Below are 20,531 nucleotides of genomic sequence, written 5' to 3' on the forward strand. Positions count from 1 at the left end.
AAAAAAACTATTTTAGTCCCTTTAGACTTTATACTCTTATTTAACCTCTACTATTCATTTTAATTAGTGCTATTGTGCATAATTCTATTTTATGATGCTTTTAATAATATAGGACCATGTGCTTTTGGGTAGTTTTTTTAAAACTGTAAGGAATCATAAATAATGACAGTAATTATTTTGGTTCATCTCCCAGTGAACCAGATATTCAGACTGATTTTGGCATTTTTATCCACCTATTGAATCCTTTCATCATTATTATTATTATATCTTAAGAAAATAAATTACGTTGTTTTAGTTAGTCCAGAATGTACTATTGGATCAGATCATATTAGACAAATATACAGAGGATCTGAATACAATTGCTCTGAATATTGTGTAGAAATTGTAATTAACCCAAGTTTTCTCAAGATGCTGGCTAAGGAGGATCATAGCTTGAAGTCAACACATCGAGAAAGCTCCAGGTTGGGGAAAACTCTTTATGATTTATTTACAATTGAATGCAACATATATATCAATAGCTGGACAATATATTTGCTTCTTATCATTTTAGTTTTCCAATATTATGTAGCAAATCATTATATTTCCAAAGAGCAATTTAAATTTTTAACAGTTTAATAGCCATGGACACTTACCTTGGTTGGAATGTCAAGAGAGTCTTCACTGGACATGACCTTTGTGGTATCAGTATCCACCTCCTATAAAGAAAGTGAGAGCTTTTTTTCCCTATGAAGTTGCTCACTGATAAGATTCTAACTTGAAAGTTGCAGCCACCCAAAGTTAGATGTTCAACTACCAATGTAACTGCAAAAGCCACCAAGTAATCTTAAGAAAGGTCTCTGGATCATTCTGAAGTTCATAGGGATGATAAAAACTGCAGGAATATCGTTCACAGATTGTCCCTATTGTGAATTGTTATTAAGTTTTATAGTCCATATTTAGAGTCAGAAAAAACTATAAATTTCTGCCTATGCACTCCTTCTTGTTCTGATAAAGCACCTCTGGGAAATAAAATAGTTAATAAAAACAATTCACAATTATGGAAAATATTCTGTATATAAAATTAAAGTGCAGACACCAAAAACAGTTGGTACTAGATTTTATTTTAGATAGCTTCTCTAAAGCTACATACAGCCTGCTTCTTTAAGTTAGATATGTGGTAATGGAGATTTTAGCTGAAGATGCCTGCCAGACATTTCAGTTACATTTTGTTTCAAAAGTAACACGAAGGACTTGCAGAAGAGAGCAAGAGCATTTAGACTTCTATACCATTTCATAGTTGCCTTATAGCCCCCTCTAAGTGGTTTACAGAGTCAGCATATTGCCCCCAACAATTTGGGTCCTCATTTTATTGACAATGAAAGGATAGTTGGCTGAGTTAAACTTGAGCCAGTCAGAATTGAACTCCTGGCAGTACACAATGAGCCTGCAATATTGCATTCTAACCAATGTCCCACCACGGTTCGTACAATGAGATACAGATTGCACAATGAGATACAGATTGCACTGCAACCTCAGATTAAAACTCCCTTCCTCACCGATAGTAGATGCATCCTTTGCATCTACCAAAAACGGAAGAGATTTGAATGCATTCATCAAAATGAGATCAACAGGCAAACAATTTACATCTTTCCACAAATATTTCCAAAAGGTTGCAAAATAAAGCAGCAATTTTTGCTATTACTGAAGGGTTTTTTGCAAACAATCCTTAAGTTCAGTCCTGCGTGGGATGATTTTATTTATTTTGATTAAATAATTTATAGGCTGCCCAGCACCTGGAGGCCAGACAAGGAATAATGGATGGAAACTGAACAAGGAGAGATTCAACCTGGAAATAAGGAGAAACTTTCTGACAGTGGGAACAGTCAACCAATGGAACAGCTTGCCCTCGGAGGTTGTGGGAGCGCCATCACTTGGGACTTTCAAGAAGAGTTTGGACTCCCATCTGTCAGAAATGGTGTAGGGTCTCCTGCTTGGAGACTGGACTAGATGATCTACGAGGTCCCTTCCAACTCTGATTATCTCTTAGCTGTTATTATCTGTTATCTGTTAACTCTTAAACAACTCTGGGCAGCTCACAACTAAAAACATGTAGCTAAGATAACTGACCTGAAGGGCAAAATGCCAAATACAAAGCAAAAACAGATCAGATCAAAATAAAACAGAATAAAACAAAAAGATGATCCACAATCATCCTGTCATCAGAGATTGTGAGAAAAACAGATCCCCAATAATTTCCTAATGACGTACGTGAGGGAGCCACTCAAAACTCATATTTATAATACTGCCATAATCAAAATCTGCATTTAAAAAGACAATTCTGACCATGCTGCTCATTCCCAAAGTTATCAGTATAACTTTGCCAGGACTAACTTGCTCACTTTCACTGCCTCCTTTTATTTCTCTAATAAGACTCAGCTCCATTATACTCCATGGTGTACTTACTTCATTGTGGAATGAATTGTCTTCTGCTTCCTCAACCAAGGAAGGTAAAAGAGCCAGGGAGCCTCGCTTTTTGGGCTGTAGCATGCAGAGAAAGAAACCCCCCCATTATTACAGCAGCCTTTAAATATGTTCCATCTGACATGTAACAATGCATGCTTCTCAGAAATAATAAGAAATAATCAAATTAAGTAGTTTTGTAGGCATGATCTCATATAATGTCATAGGAATCAGTTTACTGTCCAATGTTTTTAGTCCTTCAGTTACAACACATTTTTCAGATCCCTGCACTTGTTTGTTTTATAACTATATTAAGTTGTTCTACATTTTATTTAACATTTATTTTATTTTGACAAAAACACAGGGTGGAAGGGTTGAATGGAACCATGTATGCCATCTATTCCAATTCAATTCTCAAGGGCAGGAATTCCCTTCTGCAAGGTTTCTCTTGGATTACTTAATTAACTAAGTCATAGCTATGTAGTTATGTATGTCATAGTCTTTAGTGTTACCTATGGAAATCTATAAAAATATGGGTTTCAGTTTCTTTAAAATAATATGAAATAATTATTCCAGAAAAAAATCTTTATTTGTTGATGTTTCATACTACTTATCTCAGAATAACAATGACATAAACTGGTGGTCTAAAATTCCACTGCATTTCTAGCAAAGCTTAAATGTAATGGCAATGTACTCCTACTTTAAGGATAAAATATAAATTTAGAAAAATCCTTTTGCAACTGCCTTAAAGGTATTCAGATAATTGTTTAATATAAAACACTTAATACATATTTTATGAGAAAGTTACCCTTCTTCTCCCAAATATTTAAGTTAAAGCTTTTATATAATGATGAGGTCTTTCATTTTTATGATTTTCAGCACTGTCACTAGATATATATTCCGATCTTTTCTTTAAATAATTCAATTTTTAAAAACCCCAACTATTATATAATCTGTCTCATATCCTGGCTTGGTTCCTTTTTTAAATTTTAAATGTAGTCATATTTAAAATGTAGTCCATATAGCATAGAAAGTTGCAAGATACAATTGGAAGATGCTGAGATGAAAGAATAATTCTGAATACTATTTTCACAATATATTTACACTCTGGAATAATCCCAGTTTGAAAATACCATAGTATCTCACAGATACATGTACCCAACCCCCATGTATGCATTTTATAGTTTATGAGTTAATGTGGATATTAATACTTTGAATCATCTTATTGCTAATCAAGTTTTCAATGACTTGAATAATTGCCAGAAAAAACCACAACCTGTTATTACTGGCAACCCTTAAATATGGATCAGCTAATACAACCATGAATGATTTTTAATATTTCTAATTGGTTTGTTCATTTCAGTGATTAAAAATAAAGCAGTATGCAGTGAGTGGTCTCTATTTAGATTAAAAACTGTCTTTATACTCTGCTAGTAGATATCAGCCTAAAAGTTGGCTTCCACAATAGGCAAAATTTCACCAAAAGTGAGACTGAACTGTGAGTGGCCATAGAACATCAAATGGGGAGTGGCTGAAAAAAGTTATCATTGTTACATTTCAGATATATATTGAATTTCGATTGAGAAATCTGGGCCCTATAATCCCTCCTAATACATACATATACATATACATATACATATACATATACATATACATATACATATACATATATATATATATATATATATATATATATACATACATATACATATACATATACATATACATATACATATACATACTGGTTTTGGGCAGTATCGCTGCATAAAGTAAGATTTTCATTTCTTTTGAGTTACAGTTTTTTTTAAAAAAACCTTCATTTTCTAACAAGCTGAAAAGAACTGAAACTCTGTTCATTAGAGTATAATTAGAATATAATTTTTAAATCCAAAATTAATTTCCTCCTAAACGCTGAATTCTGATCTCTAAGGGTTTTTCTTTGTGATTTTCTACAGCCAAGATCATACATTCACCCCTATCTTTCAGACAATGATGTGGTATATATAAAAGAAAACACACAACAAAATGACAGCATGACAGGCAGGAAGATCTTCCGTATGCTCTGAGTAACTGAGGATAAAAACAACAAAAGGATACCTGTTTTGGTGGCCACTCTATATCTTTGGAAATTAAAATTGTATTTCTATGAAACCATTTAAAAGAACTTACCTGCAACTCAACAGCATTTCCATTTTCCTCTGGTGATTCTAAGTCACTGTCCTCAGTTTCTGGCGGTTCTTGATTCTGATGAAGTTCCACCAAGGCATTCTTCATAGCTGATAGAATATCCTCTTTCTGTTGGCATAATAGGGCAATCTGTTGCTTTACTTTTTCCACCTCCTCATCCTACGGAAAAATAATATTGAGACATGACATATCTCATAAAAATGGGAACATGAAATAAAATTGTGAACAGCTTGTGACATCTTACTGTAACATGATCTGCATGATTTTCTTTGGGTGCCTTCTTTGCACTAAAGCATTTCCTTAGCACAGCTGAAAACCAAGCCAAGTGACCCAATACAAAACGTAAAGCCCGCTGGATCTGTATGCAGCCAGCCATATCTTAGAGGGACATTTGGAAAGTGAACAGCACTCTGAACAGTTCATAGCTGTCTGCTTGAATTTGGGAGCTGAATTCCAGAATGGCAAGTGGTCAGGCGTGTGACAGATAGCATGCAGTTTATTCATAATACTATGCAAAGTAGGTTAATTAAGACAGAAGCATCACTTCCTGTTTCTCTGGAAGAGCTTTTTCTTTTCTTAAAACATTTTTCCTATTTCAAGTGGGAAAAACTGGAAAATTAGCAGAAGTGAATTGTTTTTATACAAGACCACAAAAACATATCCTAATAAAATACAGGTAACCCTTCCACTCCTACTCTGTGCTGGCAACCTTGCCAAATATTGTTTGCATAAGGTGGATATCCTTCAACTTAATAAAGGCATAATTAAATTATCCACTTTAATTAGGGCTGTATGCTATCCATATTACAGAAAGATTTGCTAGTGTCGGTGTAATTTGAGGATCAAAAGCATTCCCAGTGAGTACAATTTTAGTGGATTGGCAGGATATAGATCTAGCAGAGGTCACATGAACTAATTGTAACTCGTCTTTTCTATTTCTCTCAGCTTCAAAATGTTTGGGCTACTCTTTTTCATTTCAATCTATTATTCCATTTCTTGCTTCTTACAAACTTCAGTATGAAATAACAGGACCAGATTGTGATTCATGCTATTTAATGAATAAAGATATTTGGATTTGCTTGTAGTTGGCCTCCAATTTAGCAGATTGAAGTAAGTTGCCTGGGGCACAGTCTTCTTCAATTATCGACACTGACTCCTGTGACTCCTGAGGAAGTAGACATAGTCCCACAAACTGTCAGCACAGCAACTTGTTTGTCAAACCCTGGTTCCTTGGCTTTGGGAGGCAGTCAGAGGATGGGATCTTTGAAGGAGCACAAAAGGGTAGGAGGTTCCCCTCTGGCCTTGAAGAAGGTAGTGATGCATCTCCTTCTCAAAATACCATTGTGGAATCCGCTATCCTGGATAATTATAATTTAATTTCCAGTTTTCCCTTTGTGGAAAATGTTGTGGAGAAATTGATCAAATGACAGGTATATATACACAGGATCTTGAAGGAAAAGAATAATCTGAACCTGATTCAGTAAGATTTCAGACCAAGCTACAGCATGAAGTCAATCTTGGTTGGCTTGTCAGTTACTTTGGCAGATTCACAACGGGAATGGTACATCCATCCTTGTGCCCCTTGATCTTTCAGTAGCTTCTGAAACCATCAACCCTGGGTGTTAAGAATGTGGGGAACTATTTTGCAGTGGATCACCTCCTTCTTCAGTGATCATTTCCAGTCAGAGTTGACAGGAGGGAGGAGATCAGGCTTCTGAGTTTGTCATGGCACACACCACTTTCCCCCATTATTGTTTAATATCAACATGAAATTGCTGGTGAGGTCATGTGTAGTGTATCACATGATACCACACTTTCCTCCACTGCTGTTTAACATCTACATGAAGCTAACTCATGAAGTGGAGTTCATCTGTTACCTGGGGTTGGTGTCATTATTACATGATGACAAACTATGGGCTATGCAAATGAAGCTGTCACCATACTAACTCAGTATCTTGAGGGTGTTAAGTTAAGAATATGGAGAACTAAGTCCAGCTCAATCCTTATAAAACTCAGTGATTATGGCTGTGATTGTTCGGGCCCCAGATTGAGGATGTAATTTATTTATTCATTTATTAATGTGATATGGCTGCCCATCTCATGATAAGTCATTCTGGCCAGCATCACAACCTAGCAGGGGCATGGATCTAAAGAACAGGTGTCTGATCTCACAGTCTTAAGGATCTTGTGCACTTCCTCAGGTCCAAAAGGCTCAAACCATTCCCAGATAACTTGGCAAGAGTCCTCACCAGGTATCTCCTCTAGACCTGCAGCAAAACTGGATCCATCAGGGAAGAATTCCAAGCACTTTTACCTGGACAGTCTTCAAGGTCCTCTGGAATAGCATCCTCCAAGAGATATGTATGTATGGATTTTGGAAAGCTCTTATGACCTGGCTCTGTTCTCAGACCAGGGGCTGGCATATTAGTGGCATTTTTATGGTTATTGTGGTTGCTTTTCTCCAGGCTACTATCCTCTATGATATTATACTCTGTTATGTTTTAATTGTGTTTTGGATGTTCTAAGCCATCCAGTGGGGTAGCTATAATCAATCTAAATAATAATAATTTCATACCTGTATAGCTCAGCAGGGTTCCAATAGTATGGCTCCAAATGGCTGTCATATGTGAATGAGAATATCAGAATTGTGCAAAGATCAGGTCTATCGAGAAAAGTCTCTCCCTTTGCCTAACTAGTACTTTTCCTGCTAATGTCCCCCTGTAAAATGGGTTCATGTTCTTTCCCAACATGGAAACTCCAGGTAAGAGGATTTCAGTTCCCCAGATTTGCAGCAATGACTATGCTGAATGGAAATTCTGAGAGTTGGGGTGTCTCAAGTTGTAGAAATTTTAATCAATTCTGTAAGCTGTCCCCAAATTCCAACAAGACTTACCAGCAATTTAACATATGTATGGGTTTCATCAGACATAGTTTTGGTGGATTCCGATTTTTCCAAACTCTATATTCTATTTCAGCAGTTTGACTTCCATCATAGTAAAAATGATCTATTCCACTTTTCTTAGCTTTTTTAAAAAGTGACTGAGTGCACAATGCTACCTGGCAGATTTTTAATTTATTTTTGCATTGCATTCTCTATAGTTGACTTCTCTGATTAGAAAATGTTCACCTCTTCTGGAGCCACCTTTTTGTTTATACTTTGAGTCTCAATATAATTAAGCTCTGACAAGTTAAAGAAATCTTAAAGCAATTAGCACTTTGGGCGGCACCAGCTAATTCATATGACTAACCCAGAAGAGCATTCTGAAACAACTGTTGAATACACTACGGCAAATCACACGCATGTATTTTCCATAAAGGTTAGGCATAAAAAAGAAAGCATGACATTGTGGATGCATAAATCCACTTGCAACTAAATAAGTAAAACAAACAATAAGAGGTAAGTCTATTCAAACAGAAGAATACAAGTATGGTTTCTTGTCCAAATCTATCTCCCCAAACATGAGCAACATGTGATTTTAAGTTCTAAATGAATGATAATAAAGCATGGATACTAGTGTTAAGATTTGTTTTTTGATAAACAGAATCATAAACACTGCATTAATACTTAGTGTTTTGTAGTGAAAGGGGAAACAAATATCACGAGAGGATCAGAAAAACTTAAATTCATCAAATTTTACCTTGCCAATGTAGACACTGAAGTCAGAAAACTTCAAGAAAGTCAAAATCTGAATGACCATTAAGAAACAGGAAGGTTTCCCCTCTCTCAGGTGAGCTTTTAAAAAGGGGTGGAGGAAACTCCAGTTTGCTTTTCTCTTTTGTCTTTCATCACAATAAGACACCTAGCCTCCTAATATGGCACCATCAGTTAAAAACTGGAGGAAGTAGCCATTTAATGAAATGCAGAGAGAGTTATGATGTAAGAGCTTTTAAAAATGTATGTCATTGATCTATCCCATTTCTTTATACGATATGTTGTTCTACTTGTATGAAATATTCCTGCCTGGAACATTAGCTGAGAGTCAAAGTCCAGAAAAATTATGAAAATTCCTTTCTCCATATTTTCTTCAACTTTCAGCTCCTTAACCTTACATTACATAATAATACCTTCTTTTGAAGTCTGTAGACATTCTGGCAGGGAATTTAGTCTGCCACATAACTTAGTCATTCTGCTACCTACAGAAAGGCAAGAAGATAGAAAGAAGGAATTTGGCCTGCCTCCTCCTGAGAAAATATGAAGAGAAGAAATATTTTTGAGAAGAGTGATATGGTGACAGCACACAGACAGAACCCCAAGCCCAGAATGTGGGAAGTTGCAAGAGTCAGGATTGTGAGTGCAGAATTTAAGGCCTATCACTCGAGTAAGCCAGTGGGGCCAAGCCACATCATCCCTGTGCATGTGTAAGCATGCTCTTTACTACATGTCTGTATATCGAATCAGGGATACGTCATCAAATTCAGAAAATTATATAATTATACTCTGAGTAGTATGCTACTTAGAGTCCCACTTTGCAAAAAGAACAGAGCCATGACAGAAAAATACAGAAGCACAGAAATACATTTACAGGTAGTACTTGAGTTACAGACACAATTGAGCTAAACATTTCCATTGCTAAGCAAACAACTGTGAATTTGGTCCATTTTATGACCTCTTTTGCCACTGTTTTTAAGTGAATTACTGCAGTTGTTATGTTAGTAACATGGTTAAGGGTTTCCCATTGACTTTCACTTGTCAGAAGGTCATAAAAGGTGATCACATGACCCCAGGGCACTGCAACCATCATAAATACATGGCAGTTATTAAGTGTCCAAATTTTCATTATGTGACCACCGGTTTGCTGCAATAGTTGTGTGAAAATTGGTCATAAGTCACAATGGAATGATAATCACCTAACAGTGGGGTTGGTAATATATAAACCAGAGTAGGTATTTAATACTGTTGTATCTTTAAGAGAATGTTGTAATTGTGATTGGCTGAGGTTCCTCCGACGGCCATAAGATGGAGCCAGAAACCTGGTTTGCTCTCTTCTTGCATTTCCTTGTTGCCTTTTGCCTGATTCTGCTTGGATTGCTGTGAGTCTTGCAAACTGTTAGCAAACTCTGTTTACTGAACTTTGTTTATGATACTGGACTTCGTTTTTGGATTATCCCTGAACTGATTGTATTGAATACTACCTGCTTTAACCGTGTATGATTTGGACTGTTTGTTGGACTTTGTTTACCTGTTTACTGGAAGTAAAACCTACATTTTAGTATTCAGTGTATCTGTATGCTGGTTGTGTGTTATTCAACACTACTCTCACTACATTTCCCTGAGTGTATTCATTCTCCTAACGGGAAATACCTCAACAGTTCAGTGCCATCATAATTTCGAACAGTCACTAAATGAATGGTTGTAAATCAAGGACTACCTGTAATCATTTATTAGATTTTTCTTCTTTATTATTTTATAAGTAATCCAATGCAGTGAACAAGAGGGGGGGGAACTTATTATAGTCGCCCACTCCAACTGACTCTGGGCAATTTATATAATCCAAATTTTCGTAGTTTTTAAATTAAAAAATAATTTAAAGATTATTATTTATGTATTTAATATTGTTATCCTTTTGCCAGGTTAGGAAATAAAATTCAGAACAAATGTAGAAGAGATTCTGGATCCTGTGCCCACTTGCTTCTGGGGAAGCAAGAACATGATTCAGTAGACACACGCACACCAAAATAGAGATTCCTATGGTTATTAGAAAGGATCTAATCATGGAAATATAGCAGTGTCAAGCAATTTTACCACAGTTGTCTATTGTAAATGAAGCAAGACATACAATATAATTTATAAAGCTCACCTTGAGGAAGGTGTGGTCTTGAACCGGCCACAGATTTTCTGAGGGCAATTCATCTAAATTACTCTTTGGGAATTGGCTTTGCTTTAGGAAGTCAATTCGTTGCTCGAATTCTTCTATTTCTTTTACAATTGGCTAAAACAGAATTACCAGCAATTACTATGTTTCAAAGTGGATAATGGAACATATATTTTAATAAACTATTAATACTCACATTCAGATTCTAATTTCAATTGGAAGTATATATATGTATGAAAATATTTTCCTAGTAAGTGGGAACACTGATTCATTTAATCCAACTACTCCAATAATGATTATCTGGCTTTCAGAAGATAGAAATAGTGAATATTTGTAGGGGGATTTGTTTTTCTTTATAAAACTTAATTGATAATATATTTTCTGCATTCTTTGACTATCTACTCCTGATTTTCTGCTCCCACATTTTTGCTATTGCTATCTTGAACATGGAGCAAAATAAGGTAGTCCTCATTCAATGACTGCCTTTTGGGGGATTGTTTGCAGTTGTGACCACAATGAAAATATAATTTTGTGACCGGTCCTCATATTTATGACCTTTTAAGATTTGTAAAGCAAAACAAAGCTAAGGTAAGGTCATAAACACAACTGTGGTTCGACTTAGCGATTGCTTCACTTAATGACCAAGTTGCCAGTCCATATTGTGTGTGCTACATATGGACTACCTGTATTTAGGTAGAAGAAACAGTAACTCATTAGCTGAGTTCACACAATACTGCACGACCTGGTTAAACAGCTGATATATTCTGCCATACTTTGGAGCGATACATAGAGCAGTCTTAGGAAAACAGTAAACGTGTTTTCCTAAAGCAGTAAACTTATTTTTCTAAAATGCTTAGTAGTAAACAAGCAGTAAAAAGATGTTGCTCTGCTTGTAGGAGAACCATGCAAATACATTCAAGTTGATTGCTATTGGAGCTTATAATTATTTTAATTTTTGCATCATTTGGAAGCTTCTGAGAACTATTTGGGAATAGTTAACTAAATTGCAGTAGGAAAGAAACAATCCTGCTGCATGCACATTGTTAATATTATATCAATTATGCTTATTTCAATCAAATGCATAGATAGTATGCAAAAAAAATGATTTCCATCTGTGTGTCATTAAAATATCACTGGGTTTTAATCACTAGATTACTCAGCCAATCATATTTTTACTACTGTGCATGTGAGAAAAAGGAATCAGACACAATTTAAAGTTGCTTTAATATATTCAGAGCATTCCAGATCATGGATGTTATGGTTTGTGCTGTATGATAAATGATTAATTATTGCAGTTGACTAGAATGAGTTCCTACAAGTCAATTAAAAATATAAGATATTTTCAGTATCCTGTGCCTTAAATAATCAACCAACCCATATGCATACGATTCAAAAAATAGCTTTTCCATGTGTTATGATCTTATTCAGAAAACACATAATAAAAAATTAGAAGGTGTTTTCCAAGAAGATTCACAAATAACCACTCAATCAATTTGTTTTTACCTCAAGTAGAGTGTTCTGTTTCTCTGTGAGTCTTTCTAGAACCTTCAGCTCTTTCAAAAGCTGTTTAGTTCTTTGGAATACTGAAAGAGGTTGCATTCTCATGTCAGTCAATCTCAATTTTGCTTTATAGGATTGCATTTCAACCACAGCCTTCTTCATGGGGCAGATGTGGGTCAATATAACCTAAAATAGAATGTATTAACAAGGATGGGAAAAGTATGTAAGACTCAGCATGCTTATAGCACTTTGGGAAGTTCAGATATTTATGTTCAAAATACTTCACATATTTGATCTCCGAAAATCTAGGACGGCATGATTTTCAAAATACCTCAGATGGAATCTAGAATTACACCCATCTGTATTTCTCACTTTCCTCCCCACTATATACATCTCCAAAATTAATTTCAAAAATAGCTTCTTGCTCATGGAAATGATGACCTCAATGTGTTACTTTGAACCAGGAATATTAGTAACAGAATCCAAGCACCTTTCTTCTTCCTCTCAGGAGAATTTGTTGGGTCAAATTCTGTAACAATAAACCATCTTCCCCACAATGTAAATGACCTCTGAAATGAAAGAGCCCCATCTGGCTAGATAAAGCTGCTATCTCTACCTTGGGTCTTGGGTTAAAGCACATCTTGCTTTGTCCTGCTGAATTGTCCCAATTCTTGACTGAACCTAATGAGCCACCATTTTCACTTGGCAGATGGGGGCTATTTGGCAGCTACAGGTGGAAGGTTAATGGTAGAAATTTATGGTGATGAGCTATTCAGAGTTAAAAGGCAGTTTTTAAAAATATTATAGCATTGTCATAAAGGAGCAGCAAAAAAGAAAACTCTATCATTACATTTTCAAAAGTTTGGGAATACTTCAAGAATAGCAATGTTTAGAAATAGCTGGCTTCTAATCCAGCACTGTACAGTATATATATATTACACTACAATTGTTCCTATGTTGATTTTTCCAGTTCCTTTTTTAAGTGAAATACCTTACCTTACAATGTTTAAGATGCTCCTTAGGAGAAAGATCAAGTGTGTCTTCAGAGGGGGACAATATTGTCTTTATTTTTTCTATGTCCTTCTCCATTGTTTTCACTTCAGATTCAATAGCTTCAACATCCTACATTTTCAGAAACAATCATAGTACTTATTCTCTGCTGAAGTCTCTTAAATGCAAAAACCAATGGACTCGCAGCAATATAAGACTCAGAAAGCCTACATTTTTATTTATATCTAAAAAGCCACACATCCCTTGAGTGTTACCTTATTAGCCAATTGGTTGCATCCATTTTTTAATTCCCTCATTAAATCATGTGTCATTACCACCTAACAAATATGATTCTCTATTTTAATTCTGAAAAACTGTCTAATATATTGGATGTTATGAGAACCACAAGGACAATATCAAATTTGCTTCTGACCCAAGCTAGAATTATATGAAGCCAAATCAGGTGATGCTGAATAAATTATGCCTTTGCTCTTATGGCCAATAAAAAAAAATATCTTCACCCTTTATTTGCTGTTTTGTTGATATTTCACTATTCTTTGGTCCCAAATGTTTCTGACACATATACCATATTTAAATAATGTTATGTTGTTTTTTCTCCCAAGAACATACTGAAATAAATGCACAACCTTTCTTGCCTACCACAGTCTCACTTTATCTCACCTTTCTCTGGTCTTTCTCTTGCCCCCTCTACTGTTTTGTATTCCAGTAAGAGGCATGCAAGTAGGTGGCTAAATCATCAACATCAAGAATAGCAACTGAACCTTACTAAATCAAACAGAAATAATTGTATTGTTCACACTTACATCAGCCAAATGCTGGATACATGGAAGAATTTCCATTATCTTTTGCTGTAAGGCTTTAACTTGCTCATTTACTTCTGTCAATTCCTGCACCATATTGTCAGTTTCAATTAAAGGGGACAATTCTTTCAGTTCTGGGGAAATGGCACTAAGAATACTTTGCTTTTGTTGTGAATCTTCTAATGCCATCTGGAGAGGAAAAGTTAATATTATTTTTCTTTTTTAAAAAACAAAGACATTAAAATGCATAAAGGAAGCACACAATTTGGTAAAATAAACCTTATCTTCCGAATATTTCATCTGGTTTTTAATTCACTGACAACAGGAAAAATATATATATAGTGAAACATATATTAATATTCAAGAAAAAATGGACATAAATAAGGGCATCCTGATAAATTTATGCAGGAAACTTCCAGTTGGGTGGTGGTATTTAAAGTAATTTCCTACATGAATTCCTCTGGCATTTAATCACAAATTATGTACTGATTTCCTTTGTATTTCAAGCAAACCCTAGTTGTTGCTTTGCTATTTGTTTTGGTTCTGAATTCTTTCTAATTAATCCATCAATGGAAATTAGCTTATGAAAATTAGCTTATTTGTTTAAAATCTGTATTCACATTCAAGCCTTTATTGTCAATGCACAACATGTATACGATGAAATTGAATGAGCTTCCCTTGGTGCAATCCACCCAAGAACACAGAATATATCTCAATAAATCAATAAATAAAAAAGAAATCCATAACACCAGTGTAATACAGTAGCACACATTTCCGTATGTATGTATGTATGTATGTATAATGAATGTGTGTGTGTGTGTATAAAATTAATGTGGTAGATTTAGATTGTGTGTGTGTGTGTGTGTGTGTGTGTGTGTGTGTGTGTGTGTGTATGTATGTATGTATGTATGGTATTCAGCTTTGTTCGGGTATTTCCCACATCATTGTAGTTTGTGCTTTTAAAGTTGTAGCAACGTTTTGGCAGAATCTCATCTGCCATCATCAGGCTTCTGTGTGTGTGTGTGTGTGTGTGTGTGTGTATGTATATATGTATATATGTATGTATATATTTGTTTTCTGAGGTTCTCGCGGGTATTTGTATGTGGATCTTTGGTTATTCGGGTTTTCTCCCGCGTAAGATTGGAAGTATCTAGGCAACGTTTCGATGAAGTCTCAGTCATCATCTTCAGGCTTGTGTCTTTGGCTCTGTGCTTCTCAGAGTGATGTGAGCTTGCAGCTGCTTCTTCCTTTTAACTGCTAGTGGGGGTGTGACTTGATTGGGTGGGGGCTTGGCTGTGTTCTGATTGGGTGGGGGTGTGTTCTCATTGGTAGGGGGTTTGGCCGTGTTCTGATTGGCTGGAGGCATGTTCTGTTCAGGTGGGGGCTTGGTTGTGCTCAACCTGATGATGGCAGATGAGATTCTGCCGAAACGTCGTTACAACTTTAAAAGCACAACTACACTGACGTGGGAAAATACCCGAATAAATATAAATATATACATGTAAATGAGCAATTAGCATAATACTGCATTCCCAGCTATAACACCTTCAATAAAATAATCATTTATCAATAATTATCCATTCATGAGGGACCAAACCCCTACGTATTCAATGATGTTTTACTACTGACCTTATATGCATGCTGTCACCTGCAGTACCATCTATATTTCTATATGCATAGGCACACCCTCGCCTTATATTAAAGATGGCAACATATGTAAAACATTTCCCCTCATATTGGTTTTCCCTCATTATATCTTTTTCAAAGATTTTTTTAAACTTTCCTATTTAGCCTACTGCCTTGCTATTCCTTAGTGGTCTGTCACCAAAACGCTAACTTAATTGATTCTGTTTAGCTTCCTAAGTTCAGGCTAGCTAGATGCTACTACTTAGGCTAGCATATGTACCTGTACTGGTCATTATCAATGTAACAACATGTTGGCATGGGCTCTCAAGGAGAAGCAATACATTGCTCCCGTCATTTAGTTGCATATCAATTTACCTCAAGCGCACTGGCATGTTTATTCAAAGCTTTTGCAGAATCACTTTTCACTTCCTCTGTTAAGAGGCGGCTGGTGTTTTCAAGCCAAACCTTAATGCTTTTCAGGAGCTCATCACATTCTTCCAACTTGCTAGCAGCCTTTAATATAAGATATCACATATCATTTTACACAAAATAATACATAGGTATCTGAAACACTGGCAGGTCATCCAGATTCCCAAGCAGATTTCCACTCATGCAATAAAACCTTCTCATCATCCCCTCTGCAGCAATTTATGAAGGAAGAGGGAGTGTAAAAATGTTATCTACTGTTATCTACTGACTTTTTTGTCAGTAGATAAATATCACAGGATTATACTCATTGTAAGTCTTAATTAAATATTCTTAGGATATATCACAGCAGTTAAAATTTTAATGTTTAATTTCTGGTTTAAAATATAAGAAGAAACAATGGGCATATACTGAAAATATGGAGAAAGTCTGAAAATAAAAAGAGTGTCAACTCATAAAATATTCCTGTGGTCTTTTAGAGTTGCCAACAAAAAGGGACGGGGAAGCAGTGGGCAGCTTGCATTCCAAAATGTTTTCAAAGATAATTTCCAGGTGACCGAGGTTTCTGCCACACAAAATTCTAACTGGAGAGTATGATTGATGACTCTTGGCTATGGATGCATCCCATTGGAGAATATGAATTATGATACACCCAGGGGGTGGGGGAAAACCAGGGTCAAGGGTGACAATGAATTATATAGAGTCGGCTACACCAAGGCAATGCTGCATCTTCTATCTCCCAATAAATCTTTTTGGAGTTTGGCTAGAGACTCATTTAAATGGGGTTAAGTGTCGGAATCCTGACAAAGAGAATAACAGGTTTTTCAGAGAACAGAATTTCTGCCTTTCCATTTACATATATGATGTCTATTTTTGTTATTATTTTCAGGTGCATGAGGATTACTTTCCTTAAAGGAAGAAAAAAGAAATACTGTGAGATCTCAGCTGAGTATCTACCGTAGTTTTGTAGATAATGCCATATATTCAGAATTTAGGGAACCACTCCACTTTGGGGAGATCTATCAGCCCTTTGGAATTATACCTATGTAGAAATTCACCCTGTCAGCCACACTGATAGATGCATCCTTAAAATATGTGTCTGCAGTGCAATTGATAAAGCTGAGATCACTGCAGTCTGACTGGCAGGAATCAAGAAGCATCCAGATTTCAAACACAAATTATCTTTTCAGTCATCTTTTTACCCTGTTCAAGTTTGTAGTTCTACGCTCAGCATGCTGTGAAACGTGTTGATATCGTTGCAGGGGTATCATCAATCGATCTAGCAATTCTTGAGCCTGGTGGGGATTTTGCTCCACTATATCTTGAACCTCTGAATCCAGTTCATTCATTTTATAATGCCAAAGATCTATCAAATCCCAGATTCTCTGCACGTAAGAGAACAAAACAACAAATGAACAATGGTTCAGCTATGGCTATAGGCATTTTTTTTTCTATTTTAAAAACACCATTCTACTTCCACATTTACACTGGTTAAGGCAAGTCTAGTTTGAACAAGTCACTCTGAGGGCAGAATCAACATCAGTTGGGGAAGGAAAGCTCATTGCTTCATCTGGAGCAAAGAAGTGGGATGTTACCTTCTGAACTTCTTTTGCTTTTGCAATGTTCTCACTCTTTTGATGTAACATATTTTCAATGGCTTGCAAACCTTTGTTAATGTCTTCTATTTTTTTCTCTGTATTGTAGTGAGGAGAATTTTTCAGAAATTCTGTGCTGACCTACCATAGTAAAGAGAGAGAGAGAGAGAGAATAAAGGAAAGTTCAGCCCTGAATTGGAAAAAACAGAAAATAAACTTAAAAACTTAACTATCAGTTTTTTCAGATTATGAATAACCCCTCCACTCTACTTTAATTACCATTTTTATAGTTTAATTTTTAACATCTAGCTTAGATCTGTACATTGCCCTAAGGTGTAATAAAATTATTTGGTAGTACAAAAAGTATAAAAGCCAATGGTTCTCAGGCCAGAGCTGGTAGTTTTTTACACATTCAACTACCACTTATGTCAAAGTTAGCAATACCAGGCAAAAGAGGGTATACTTTAGGAAAGATTGGGAAAAAAGGCTTTGAGTCACTATGGGTATGAAAGAACCTTATTTTCACTGAGAGAGGGTTGATTTGACTTCATTCCTATCCACATTAAGATTCTTATCTAGTCAAAATGTTGCTTAGTCCTGATTTAGGAAGGTAATCTATCCTTCTAAAGTCAGGATTTACAAATGTGCTAGAATAAACCAACCACAGTATCTTATGGTTTACAGAATTATCTGAGCATTTCTTAAAATACTGTCTAGAAGGTTAGTGAAAGGGATAGTGAACAATAAAAATTAGATAGAATTTGTTAGCATGGGAAGCAGAACCCCAAATGTAATTTTCTAGAGAACTAAACAACAACTAACTAGAATAAATCTAGACTTTCAGCAAGTTTCCCTAAGTTTTACAATCAAGTAGGACCTTTTCTTCCAGGTCACGTAACATTTCCTTGCAGTCTTCCAAATGCCCTTCAATACCAACTGGGACTGTTCTATATAGTTCAGTGAACTTGGTTTGTAGGTTGTCCATGATCTGCTTCTTGCTATCAACTACTCTCTGAATCTCCTAACAGGAAAAAAAAAATAGAAATTACTTCAAGATTGGTTGGAGGAAATAACCTCTCCCACTATATCTAAGGTACAAATGGATTTATTTATTTTTCATGAGAAAGCTTTGCAGAGCAAAACCTGAAAGATGCTTACTTTGTTTTATATCATACTTTTCAATTCACTGGGAATACATTAAACCCAATATTTTTCATTGTATTGTCAGGGCTTACTGACAGACGAAATGCTAAAGGAGACACAATGCTTGCTTGATTTAAGCTCCATAAAGAGCTTTTCAGATTCAGAACAACAACAAAAAAACCCTAAAAACAAAAGGTGACCAAAAGTACATTTGCTGGGCCATTTGTTTTGGTGTCATCTTAATGAAAATATCTAAACAAAACAGCTCCTTCCAGTTCTGCGTGAAGGATATCTTTTTCACAGGATAAAACAAACCTGACAGTTGTTAATATTTGTGGCCTAGAAACTCAATCTGGTCTACATCCTCTGGCATGAACAACCGTGAAATACATTTTGTTGCCAAATAACTTGGATCTCTTGCTGAGAGATACATTTCGTTTACAATTATTTGTTTTAATTCCAAGATATCAAAATATTGGATTTTATTTCACAGTAAGAAAACAAATGTGAAAATAAAGAGTATGGGTAAGAACTGCAAAGAAACAAAATTTGATTAAATGTTGGAAGAAGTTTCTTAATAGGGAAAGGTGTTTGTGGAACAGATTACCTCTGTAAATAGTATTGTCTCCTTGATTGGCTGGATAGCCAACAGGACAGATTCATTGGTTCTGGACTATGCAAAGGTTTGGATTACACCAAATCTGTTCCAAAACTAGCATTCTGTAATTCTTTATACAGCCTTTTCAATGCTCTGTCATGTATGGCTTATTTGGTCCTTCTAAATAAGCCATCTATGAAGAGGATTTCTAAATGCAATGGAAAAAACCCTATTTTTCCATTGCATTCCTTTTCTGGTTAAATGTGTATGGATGACAGCATCTGGATACCATGTTTGTTAAGCAGTTAAATGTAGAAGGAAATAAAGGACAACACAATTCTAATAATTATGACTATTGGAAGGACCAGAGATCAATGATACACCAATTTGCAACTCAAAAATTGGAAAGTATGTTATTTATCTAAAGCAAACAAATGGCCCAGAAAATGTACTTTATCTAAAGTCCACTATCTACAGAAGCAGCTTTCTACCAACCTCAAGTTTCAATGCCTTTTCAGTAGGGGTTTCCAAATCTATGCCACAGAGTTGGGATATGATGCCCTGTAATGAAGTCTTCATAGCTTTCAGTTCTTCACTGCACTCAGTCCGGTATGCCATCTCGAATTGCGTGGCCTCTTTTTCTGTTTGAGCCTTTTGACAGAGCCTGAAGAAATTCCATTAGAAATACTATTAAGAAGAAGAAGGAGATTGTGTGTTCTGTGTTTCGGAGGGCCTTGAAGACCTGGTTCTTCCCCCAGGTTTTCAACTAGGAAGGGCATAGCCCATTTTTAGATTTTTGCATGTTTGCAGGCTTCCTAGTTTTTCCTTTTGCTTATTTTTTATTGTTTTATAGTTTTTCTATTTTCTTGTGAACTGCCCAGAGTTGTTGGGAATCAAGAGATATACAAATTCAATGAATGAACCCATAAGTGAATGAATGACCCGTTATGTTCAAATAAGAGACCAGGAATCACGGCAACTCTAAGACTTGTGTCAATTCCCTTTCATTAACATGAATGGAATAAGCAAAAATAAAATTCAAGTGAAATGCAAAGCAAAGTGGCAGGTTCTAGAAAGTATCAGTACTAACATCACATGAAATAATGATAGTTAATAAAACATTGCATTTAAAACTTGGGTGTAAACAGATATTAAAACTTTCTTCCAGCATTCATTTTGGGAAGGCTTGGGTGAAGAAATAAATCCTTGTTGTTTTATTTTTTTTTTATATAAATACCTTTCTGTCTGAAACTTATGCACATTTGCCAGATAATCTAGATCAGGGCTCTCCAACCTTGGCAACTTTAAGATTTGTGGACTTCAATGCCCAGAATTCCTCAAGCAGTTAAGGAATTCAAATTAGTAAAAAAAAAAAAAACCCATCAGAATGTAT

At 35.6% G+C, this 20,531-nt stretch overlaps 1 protein-coding gene across 12 annotated transcripts in view; it reads right to left on the bottom strand.

Moving 5' to 3' along the window:
* The window catches only part of SYNE2 (spectrin repeat containing nuclear envelope protein 2), a 229,008-nt gene that overhangs the window by 100,647 nt on the left and 107,830 nt on the right, over positions 1 to 20,531 (bottom strand). For 11 of the 12 annotated variants that reach the window (XM_087922313.1, XM_087922312.1, XM_087922311.1 and 8 more), the window contains 12 exons: positions 19,634 to 19,802; positions 18,275 to 18,418; positions 17,398 to 17,538; positions 17,005 to 17,187; positions 15,752 to 15,889; positions 13,754 to 13,939; positions 12,936 to 13,061; positions 11,943 to 12,125; positions 10,425 to 10,556; positions 4,609 to 4,785; positions 2,443 to 2,517; positions 633 to 695 (listed from right to left, as the gene is read on the bottom strand). In XM_087922313.1, the coding sequence (XP_087778439.1) occupies positions 633 to 695; positions 2,443 to 2,517; positions 4,609 to 4,785; positions 10,425 to 10,556; positions 11,943 to 12,125; positions 12,936 to 13,061; positions 13,754 to 13,939; positions 15,752 to 15,889; positions 17,005 to 17,187; positions 17,398 to 17,538; positions 18,275 to 18,418; positions 19,634 to 19,802 (1,717 nt within the window). The remainder of the gene's footprint in view (positions 1 to 632; positions 696 to 2,442; positions 2,518 to 4,608; positions 4,786 to 10,424; positions 10,557 to 11,942; positions 12,126 to 12,935; positions 13,062 to 13,753; positions 13,940 to 15,751; positions 15,890 to 17,004; positions 17,188 to 17,397; positions 17,539 to 18,274; positions 18,419 to 19,633; positions 19,803 to 20,531) is intronic. The other variant, XM_087922314.1, reaches the window with a different exon arrangement.

The sequence above is a fragment of the Pseudonaja textilis genome, chromosome 1 (assembly GCF_049901715.1).
Source record: "Pseudonaja textilis isolate UNSWEBS1 chromosome 1, rPseTex1.2, whole genome shotgun sequence".
NCBI lineage: Eukaryota > Metazoa > Chordata > Lepidosauria > Squamata > Elapidae > Pseudonaja > Pseudonaja textilis.